The sequence below is a fragment of the Necator americanus genome, chromosome V (genome assembly GCF_031761385.1).
Source record: "Necator americanus strain Aroian chromosome V, whole genome shotgun sequence".
NCBI lineage: Eukaryota > Metazoa > Nematoda > Chromadorea > Rhabditida > Ancylostomatidae > Necator > Necator americanus.
In genome coordinates, this window is record NC_087375.1 from 21,471,512 (window position 1) to 21,482,314 (window position 10,803).

The following is a 10,803-nucleotide window of genomic DNA, read 5'->3' on the forward strand; positions in this document are numbered from 1 at the left end:
ATGCGGCTATTTCTACTTACATTAGTTCTTGTCACATTTCTTCCGGTGCAGGGCCAGTTCTTCGGTTATCCACCTTATGGAATGATGGGTTATCCAGGCATGATGGGTTATCCTGGCATGATGGGCTACCCCGGCATGATGATGCCAGGATTTAGGAGAATCAGTAAGTTTACGCTCTAACAAACTAACCGCAAGACTTTAAATTGTGTTTTTCATTTTGAATCCCTAGGACAGATACAAATTCTCAACGCTGCTCTATCCTGTGTATTTCACATATTCAGATCCACTGACAGGTGCTCTTACTGGAGCAATGATTGGTGGAATGATGGGTGCAATGAGAGGAAGGCGATGATTACGAATTCAACTGTCAACGACTTATGGACCTGTATCAGTTGATAGCGATGTCACAATCTGCTAATATTTTCTGATTGTTCGTTAAATATGTTTTTATTTCTCGAGCCTACTAACGACAATCTATTTACATGATGTAGTGTACATCTTACATATAGTGATTTCTGATGCGTTTTCGTTTTCCTTGTTTGCATCCACTCAATGACAATGCGTGTCCAGTTTCCTTTATTTTTCGTTCACAATCGATTTCCTTAGTGTACACCGCGAAAAAGTGTGGACGTGAAGAATTTTACATCATGTGACAGAATGTAAGGTGTGTTTTCTGAAAACATTTACAGCATTATCACACCGCATTATCTCGGGAAAAAAACAGCCAGTATCAGCTCTATATGTAAGGGTGAATCAGTGATGTTTGTGATTAAATGTGTGTGTAGTGTTAGGTGGTACAAGAAAAGCGCAGCGATTCCTACTCACATACTCAAATAATGATTTTTTAGAAGCACTACTTGATTTGTTGAACACTAGTGTAAAAAAAATGAGGCAACAGTAAATTGATGTGATTGATGCTGTAGAACTTTGGGACCTCCTGTAACATTCTGCGTTGCCTGTGCCGGGCCTCTTGTAGACGTCACTGTAGCAGGTAGCTTTCTCTGCAGCCACAGCTTCCTTCGCGTCCTTGTTCGCCTTTCCTAACAGTTTTCCAGCGTAACTGTTGATAAAGGGCTGATAGAAGTGCCTTTTCTCGCGGACCTTCGTTTCTGCTTCCACCACCTACCGAGAACTTCGTGTTGTTCCAAGCACCGTTGGAGCTGCTTCGTCAATTGCGGACCGCCTTGCATCTTCGACGTTTCTCGAGGGGTTACACTTGCAAGCACGAGACGACTGAAAGGCTTCGTCTCCTTTCAGTCGCAACCACTTAGTTCGCGCAGAATCGCGGATCTGGAGGAGTAATTTAGAGGCGTAATTTTGATTGTGAGGATAGGCAGACAATGTTGCGCTGTGACCGTTCTATAAGGTATGATTTCTATGTTTATGAATGCTTCTGATGAGCTCCCTCGACTCTCGATGAGCAGGAAATCAACTTGCATAATAGCGGTGCCGTTCCAAAAGATAACAAAGCGGATTTGTCACTCTCGGAACTTCGTGTCTGCGATGGCGAAATGTGAATTCCAGAATGCTCTGGCTCTTTTTGTTCCGTGTTATATAGCCGAAACCACCATGACATCTATAGCAACCCTTCGTTTCTCCGACTTGTCCTCGATGAAATGTACTCGAAAAGCGACCAGGAGAACAGATGACACAGCGCTTGCTTAATACGATTCTTCACGACATGAAAGTAGTTGTTATCCATCCTAATCAGCGCAGGGCCGAGCGAGACGGCATCTACTGAGCAGAACAGCGGATCCCGCCTATACCCAGGAAAAACGTTGAAGAATAATACTAATAATAAAGTCATATGTCAGTGAAGAACAATGAACGCATCCCGCGTTTTTGACAAAGGACTCGAAGAAAGAAGAGTCAAATGGCCGCAATGGTTATTAACCAGGGAAATCTATTAGAACAATTCCAGACAGACCACCACCTACGGCTGATGGCACACATAACGCAACACAACGAACACATTTGTCCCGTTAATTTTCTTGGAAAAAACCCGCTTTAGGAGAATTTCATTCAAGTCGTCGGATTTTTTTTTTTCGAAGGCACCTCTTCTGTTCGTATTGCCTCTCTTTCCAAGGTAATCGAGAAACGGTTGGCCGTCATTGACGTATGAATTTATTGTTAGCATTGTACTTTCACGTTTTTCCTGTCTACAGGCGGGGTCCGCTGATCTGCTTAGTGGATGCCGTTTCGCTCGGGCTTGCGCTGAGGGTGGATCACAACTACTTTCATGTCGTGAGCGATCGTATAAATAATATAGATTAAGGTTGTCGTAGTGCGCATTTCTGTTAAGAGCAAACAGAAATTAATTTGCTTTGTTTCATGGAACTGCGCTAGTCAACGTCCAAATCCAGAATGAATTCATCTGACGTGACCAATATTCCCAGAAGTTTCGTTTCATAATGAAACTCACAGTGAACGATAACAAAATATGAATGAATAAGAAGTCAACAATAGATATAGGGGTGGCAGTTTGTAACGGTACGAAGCTATTTGTAGTTAAAATGGAAGTGTGGTTAAAATGGAAGTACTTCCGATATATTTTCTCTTCGAATAAAAATATAGCAGACAACATTCTACGATTACGAGTCTGACGTGACCAATATTCCCAGAAGTTTCGTTTCATAATGAAACTCACCGTGAATGATAACAAAATATGAATGAATAATAGGTCAACAATAGATATAGCGGTGGCAGTTTGTAACGCTACGAAGCTATTTGTAGTTAAAATATAAGCTCAAAATGACGTTCTCCTCGTAGTGGGATCCTTATGGGATGGACTAATGGTAGTTGACGAGACCCTTAGTAATCTGTCGATGATCCAACTTCTTGAAGTGGACTACACAACATAAGAAAATTCTGTTGCAAAGATAATTTACCATGAAGTGGAGTGACGGTTTTGTATCTTTAGTGCGCTGAGGGTTTGTCACTAGAGCAAAGCATTGCACGAGTGCTTATTTTCGCCGCAGTCACGTCACAGCAGTCTGGTTGAAGGTGTTCGATGGAAACTGTACCTAGGGCTTCAGTGCGATTCAAATATCTTTTCGTTAGCTTCCAAACTATAGTCCCTCCAAAGCGACGTGAAGCCTGGTGCAATTGCAAGAAGTAGATCCTTCTATCCAATGTAACCTTACATAAGTAAAAATTATCTCAAAAAGATGCTCTAAGGGAAACAATAGCATGCATATATTTTCACACATCTCATAATTTAACACATTTCATGCCCTAAGTCTTCTATATAAACTAGCAGTGCATAAGTAAGTTTTGTCACGATGCCATTCAACGAATTCGTGTTCAACTTTCAACTGCGGCAGCTATAATAACAGCAACTTTATGCTCTTATTACTTTATATACATTCTTTAAACTCCTTTCTTTTCTTTCCAAAATCTTACATAGATATAATGTTTATATAGAGCGCATGTCAAATATGCCAATACATGCTTTTACGTTTTATACAGTTTTATATAAAGAAAAAAACTTTGTATGGTTCTTCAAAGTTCTTTCAACAGCGTTTTATCGCTTCTTTTCTATCTATTCTTTGCATAAAATCAATATGACAGGTTAGGTGTATTAGTGGCGAACAGAGACCTTTGCATCTTCGAGATATACCTTTAGGTACCTTTAGGTACAGTGTATGTCTGCGAAGCATTATTCGCGCCTCGTTAATCGTTGGATGCTAGTTTCACCCAGTTAGATAAACAAAAAGAAATCCTTAGAAAGCGAAGGAAAAGTAACGAAGATAGCATAACGCCGACCGATTAGTAGGACATTTTTTGAAACATCTCTTGCATTCCCAGAAATGGATGAGTATTTTCCACCTAACAAGTCGAAACGGGATAATTTCATTTTCACTCGCATTTCTAAATGGCATATCACTTAACCAAACCTATTCCATTCTTTCCTTCTTTTATATTAACTTACAAGCGCACTTTATGTAGACCTTCAAACAACATCTAATGTCAGGTACTCCCCTTTCCGTTCGACTTTAAAAACGCATCATAAGAGCTGGAGGCGCGGCACAAAAAAAAATAGTCGTAAGAGCGGTAGACGCGGCGAAATGGAGGAGGAGGGTGTCGTGGGCGGGGCGTCTTGAAGACGTAGCACAAGAGGAGCAATCAGGCTACTGTAGCGATTATGACGGTATCAGGAGACGCGCGGTGCAATTAGCGATGCTCATTAGCCTCCTGGATACGCGTCGGCACATCATACAGGTACCTCTTGACCGTTCCCCACCCTCGATAGCTCCACTCCTCGCTGCAGTCCGAGTGGAGCTGGCTATAGCCAGGTTTGCAGTTTTCTGTGAGCGGTTTTCTTCGCGACAGTGTGCTAATCACTCATGCTATACCGTAACCGTAGACTGATAACACCAACCGCTTCATTGGAAGAAATTGCAGCAAACGCTGATGCGTTGCTGCGTTAATGCAGGACTCTTGTTCGTGTTTCCGCGCAAGGTGTTTTGCGTGCATTAGCGTTTGTTCTTGGATCAAAATATCTCGTTACACTTGACTCAACAGCAAAACTAGGGATGTGATTCGAAACGATTTGAAGAGCGTAGAAAAGAAAATGTAATTTTGGGAAAGGGAGGTTTTTCTGGAGTTAGGAAATTAAACAAGGAGAAGCAGGGTAGTAGAACACGAATAATCCTTCGGATCTGAAGTTCAAATATCACGGGTTCAGCGAATGGTAACATTTTGTATTAACATTCGTCATTTTCGTTGAATTTTCTGCCGTCAACACATTTTAACAAGTTATCGTCAGTAGTCAGAAAAAAAAAACACAACACTCTCACTGCTGTAATGGTCTTTATAACAGATGTCAAACACCTACATCAACATTATTTTGTTACCTCGACCCTTCTGTTGCTTGCAGTTTTCTGACATGCAAGTCCGTCCTGTCCAGCAGTTTCACTGTCCCTCTTAGTTGACTGGGCAATAGTTTGTCTTCGCTGCTATCATAGACGTTTAGTAATTGAGTCTGTCCTTTAACTTTAAGATCTCCTGTTCCTTAAACCTAGGCATCGCCTTATTATGTTAGAATTAATTTGACAAAGAGTTCTTGAAGAGATAGATTTTGTTTTTGCTACATAGTCGACCCTTGCGTCTTTTTCCGAGCGCTAAAAATATATGATCCCATTTTCGACATTGATCCAACCTCATCCAAGATAATTCACAAGGCACAATAAATTTTCTCTTCTTTTCCGTTCCTATCATGTGAGCTGCAGATTACATACACCTAAAACCTGCTCACCGCTTCAGTGCGGACACGTTCATCCATGATGCATGTCGAACGTCGGCACAAACCCATTTTCTCCGAAAAATCTATAGAACCTCTGTGGAAAAGTTTTCCGCTCTAAGCCACATAGAGATCATCGTTAGCGAGATTTAGCAATGACGCAGTCGTGGGCTCAGAACGAAATGAAGCGTAAACAGCAGCGCTTGAAGTGGCGGGGTAGAGGATGGGGTTGCGATTGAGACGAATCCCTCAATTGTTGCTGTTGAAATGTAGAGCTGAGTAGGGTGCTATCTCAATCGCACCGGCTCTACCGCCCCATTTTGAACGCATTGTAACTGCAGGGAGCTTAAGGTCGTTTTGTCATGACTATAAACGAGTCAAGAGGAGATGAGACTTTTGGTGGTTTGAACTGTACACAATACTAAACACTTTTACTTCCTCAAGAAAATGAACGAGTTGGAATGTTGCCGGTTCTCAGAGATAAATCGAATTGCCTGAAAGACAAAATACTCACATCTTAATACGGGCTCGGGGAGGGTGTGCAACAGTCGGTTAGAAGTTCGTTGTAGCCACACGGTCGATGGTTCGAAACCGCCCTAGTGCCCACCAATTCTTTCATTCCTCCGGGGCTATAAATTGGTACCAGACTGGTCTGAGAGGATAAAAACACTGATTTAATCATCGGTTGCCTCTGCAAGTCATTGTATATTTAGGCCAACACGCGTTTCAAAAACTCAACGTTTACGAATTCCAGTAAAACGCGTTGGTGCATCCCAAGTGGACTGATACGCCTCGGACTCTATCCTTTGACTTTCAATACGGGCTTTGCCAAAATTCTATTTGTTGTGCTCATGGACCTCTATACACCAGAATCCAACTTATTTTGGCTTCCTTCATTAATATGCATATCATATATCTCTGTACTTTTCCTCCACCTACGTAGATTAGACGCTCAGAATCCGCAAAAAATACGAGCATACTTTCTCCGTATTATCTTACATTAAAATTAAATTAAACTTTTGATTTCAGCTGTTAAAATGAGGCTACTCCTGTTCCTATTATTCACGGTTGTGACATTTGCTACTGTATACAGTCAATTTTTCGGTTATCCATATTATGGATACGGGTACGGCATGTATCCGGGAATGAGTCCCTGGGGATATGGATATGGATATGGATATAGAAGGAGTAAGTGCTAACATTAATGAATTGAAATTTGTTCAAAGATTCACACGCTTGTATGAAGACAATTTCTTTCTGTGCTATGTTCTTTCCTTCACACACATAGTGTTATATACACTAGAAAACGGATGCTGTGATACTTTTCCAGACCCGATCATTGGCGCTGTGACTGGGAGTTTGGTCGGAGGACTGATGGGTTTGATGTCTGGATGACTACAGTTTGAACCGAGAAGATTGCGGCTCAATTTATGCCACACTACGTTACAATTTTTTAACTAGAATATTCAAAGCTGTGAACACTGATTTTCTTTTTGATTTTGCTATCGTATTACTAGATAAGGTTTTAACTCAACTCGTAAGAAATCAAAGCAGAATGGCAGTACTTTAGTAATTCTTGTTCGCCAGTAGAATGTTTTGAAAAACTTTGTCGTCATAAGTTTTTAACGGAACTCTGGAACGGAACACATTTGAAGGTGCTAGAGAATGTCGGTGATGGTAACACGGGGGAACTAATTTCCGAGGCAAAACTGGCGGTCATAGGTGGGTCGGCTACGGACTGCCCGGAACTGCAAATGATACTGGGAAGACAGCAGATCGCGATTTAGCTCCTCGGTATCCACATTGGGCTCCTCGAACAAGTCCAGCCCCTGCGCCTCTGCTATATTCCTGCTGCGGGATTACTATTTAGCACATTAATAGTGGTAGATGGTTTTATTTATAATGCACCAAAACTACAAAAAGGTGAGATCGCTATATCACAACTGCAGATATATATGCACAACAAAAGCGGTAACACGAATGCATCCATATGCGATCAGACGGATAACCCAGATGGTCATTATGAATATGTGTGTTCGGGTGAAGAAGGCGCCCTGAAAGTACCTAATCGCACGGCGGCTGTTCTTCCAGAACCCGCGACCGAACAGGTTTCAAGTAATTTTCAAATACACTAAGTGAGCAAACTGAAACATAAATTCGAACTCAAACACGTGTTTTCCAATATACGGCGGCAAACGCGGCTGCATCGCTAACCTTTAATCGCTGAGGGAGGAGAGAACCTCGAATCCCGTCCCTCACTTGCGCAAAGCGGGATACTCCTAGCATCACTCTCTCAATTGCGCGTTCAATAAGGCTCACCGCGTTTCTTCCTGCTTGCGAAATGCCCAGGCTTCCGAAGAGTTGGTCAAAGCAGGAAGTACGGTGGTGTTGAAGAGGTGAGCATGCAGCCGTGTGTTCTTGGTCTCCTTCAATACATCCTTGATGCACTTATACGCACCCAAGCCTCTCGTCTCCTATTGCCCAACTCGGGGTTCAGATCGTCCTTCATGTTCAATTTCCGACCCAGATAAAGGTAACTGCTGCATTCGGATATGAATGAAACGTGAATGGGATATCCGAGACCTATCAGCAGGGTCAAGCGTGTAGTTGGGAAAAATTCCTCCTAAAAACGACCCCTCATCTCGTTCCTACTAATATATCTGTCCACATAGCAGTCAAAAATTGGGTATAACAAAAAGAATTTAAGAAAGAAATTAACGCCTAATAAATAAATTAAAATAACACGCTATAAAAAATAAATAATAAATTATTTTAAAAAAGTAATTTTGCAAGTAAAACAAAATATATTGTAATATACCGATAATAATAGAATAAATAATAACTAAAAATTATATGGTCATATTATATGTTCAAGATGCCGCGTGACGTGTGCCAGGTGGAAGAAAATCAAGAATAATAATTGAGGTAGAAAAGCATTTCAACCTCTCGATGCATTGATCTAGACACGGTTAGAATATTGAGTTTGATTTTCTGTGGAATTTCTGTAATAATGTGTGTTCCCAGGTAGCTCGAATGGAGATGTGGAACAGTGCAGTGAGAAGACAACACAGGGAGATATTTATTGGACATTACATATCTAATAAATGCTTTCAATCTTCTATTTCGAGCAGCAAGGATCTTGAGCGGAGAGACTACTCGATTAGTCTACCATTATTATATCACATCGTTGTGGAGTTCAGGGTCACGATTCCTTCGCCGTCTTCGTCTCACAGCGTAAATCTAAGCAAAAATAATGTTAATAGCAGAAAACACTGAATTACAAAAAGCTCACAAATGGACTGGAAAAATTGTTCGCAAGGGGAAATACCCGTACCAGTAGCGCGAGGAGCATAATCAAAACGAAAGATAAAGAAAGATAAGCACTGCATAAGATTGATCCGAGAGTGCAGCTTCCGTCGTCGTCGTCGTAGGTAGAGAAGAGAGCCATGCATCTCTCAACTTTTTCTTCTTTGCCAGCCACTCGGCTGAAGGTCTTGGTTCGGAGTTGATCTCATTAAAACGTATAAAGCTCTCCTCAGGAGAAAGGGCGGAAATATCGTGGCATATCTGTAAATACTGCAATTAGTGTAAAAAATAGATCCAATAAATGATTATCATTAGGCGCGAAGATTAAAAGACATCTCAAGATAATAAAGAAAAACTAAGCAGAAGGCAGTCAGATTGTCGAAGATGCTACCGGTAGGCCGCGACCCATACCACATCGGCTACTCACCCAAAATATCCTCCAGGTATATTTGTTCGCATTAGTACGAGGTAGACGTCACTGCAAGATTTAGAAGTGAGTCAGTATATATGTAGACATGTAATTTAAAAAGATGAGTGAGCTCTCAATGTTTATTCGGCAACGCAATCGTGCAGTTTGACATTGATAAAGAGATGATCAAAAGCTGGATCACTGCCGGAACCATTATTTTTGCCAAATAAAAACCGCTGGAAATGAAGGAGAACACGTTTTAAAACAAATTTCACACTTTTCCTGTTATTTACAAACAATTTTACTCATCGACAATGAAACTGAACGGGTGAGAGTTCGATCTCCGCCGGAATTTATCAATTTCTGCAAAATGGAAAAAACAACTGATACCAACGCAGATCATATTCTAAAACCATTTTCTCGTTATTTCCTGAATTCTACACACAATTTCACTCATTGATAATGGTTACAGACGATGAATAATTCGATCCCCGCCGGTAGCTAGGTTTTTGCAAAACCGAAAAAAATCACTGAGAAGAACATTTCACCGGCAGTTTTTTGAAATTGTATTCAGAGCTTTGTTTGCCACATACAATTGCTATAAAGAGGTTATTTTAGCGATTAGAACAAAGCCTTAATTGGAAATCACTGCTGGACAGGTCGGATTTTGTTAGCTTGAAATAAACATGAATAACGCCTTAGGACGATAGGAGAAGATAAGGGTAGCGGAAGAGAGGAAGATTTGCGCTACAAAAGGGTTAGAGAATATTTTCCAGGAATCCTCTGGATTTTTTGAAACCTAGTTGAGAATGAAAACTACCTGTAAAAAAGTAAAAAAAATACGATAGCAAAAATTTCCCTCTACAACACACTTTAAGAATACTTTAAGCTGAATTCGTCTTTATAAACTACGAGCTGAGTTATGGGAATTTGTTTGAAGTCATACCGATTTTGACGTGTTGCCAAAAATCTGAGATTTCGCACTTTTTCCCATTGCAAGACTACGGTAGCGCCGTTGAAAAATTCGATTCATACTTGGATAGAGCACCAAGGAAAACCATTGAATGCAAAGTTTAGTCTCTGTAGGTGTTCTGGTTTTCTCATAAGCTAGTTGAGAAAAACTCGAAAATTCGAGGCAGAAATTGGGATTTTTCTCAACTAGGTTTCAAGAAGACTAGGAAAGCTAGAGGTACCAAACTTTGTAGAAATATAGAAGAAATCTCTCTCTACAGATCACATTGATCGACCGCTCTATTGCACGAAATTCGCATTGGGCGTCGATATTCAGGAACTCGTGAAGCCTACTTTGTACTAATTTTAACCCTAATTGCGCCTGTAGATGTCTTTTTTCACTCAGCAGCAGCATTAGAATTGCTTTTTCGAGAGAAAGCAAGAAATTCGTCACTGTCGGATGAGAAATATGCTCTTTAAATTCTTTTTCGCTAAATGCAAAAATGGCACTTCATTGACATCATTCATCGTATTGAACCGTCCAACCACAATAAATCATAAGCATCAGCTCTTATTTCAACAGAGGACGTAATGGCCAATTAACAGATGTCCTCATCGAAGTCTTTGTAATCGCGCATAAATAAGGAGGGGTAGGGAAAGGTCACGCATAATGCATTTTATCTGCACTACAATTACCAACTTGAGCGAGCGTACTTGCTTTTCGTACTTGCTATTTTCGTACTTGCTATTGCTATTGGATGCTATTGCCACTGGTATGTTTCCTTCGTCTACGAACTTCTTCTCCTTTCTGAAGGCTCTCCTTTTCCCTAATGTGGAGTCCCTTACCGCCTTGCACGTATGACGACATATGATTTTGCATTGCAAGGTTTCAGCC

The 10,803-nt window shown here is 40.9% G+C and overlaps 2 protein-coding genes across 3 annotated transcripts; both read left to right on the plus strand.

Moving 5' to 3' along the window:
- Positions 1-352, plus strand: RB195_014723 (uncharacterized protein; the record flags this gene model as incomplete). Its single annotated transcript, XM_064205107.1, has 2 exons — positions 1-163; positions 282-352. 2 exons carry the CDS (start codon positions 1-3, stop codon positions 350-352), a joined length of 234 nt encoding a protein of 77 aa, XP_064060988.1.
- Positions 353-5,397: 5,045 nt separating this feature from the next.
- RB195_014724 (uncharacterized protein) lies at positions 5,398-8,343 on the plus strand (the record flags this gene model as incomplete). 2 transcript variants are annotated; one of them, XM_064205108.1, is made up of 6 exons in its annotated part: positions 5,398-5,458; positions 6,272-6,430; positions 6,573-6,620; positions 7,592-7,733; positions 8,206-8,210; positions 8,267-8,343. In XM_064205108.1, 6 exons carry the CDS (start codon positions 5,398-5,400, stop codon positions 8,341-8,343), a joined length of 492 nt encoding a protein of 163 aa, XP_064060989.1. The 2 variants fall into 2 exon arrangements, with proteins under 2 accessions (XP_064060989.1, XP_013295606.1); XM_013440152.2 differs by lacking the exons at positions 5,398-5,458; positions 7,592-7,733; positions 8,206-8,210; positions 8,267-8,343 and having other exon boundaries at positions 6,280-6,430; positions 6,573-6,637.
- Positions 8,344-10,803: the final 2,460 nt, after the last annotated feature.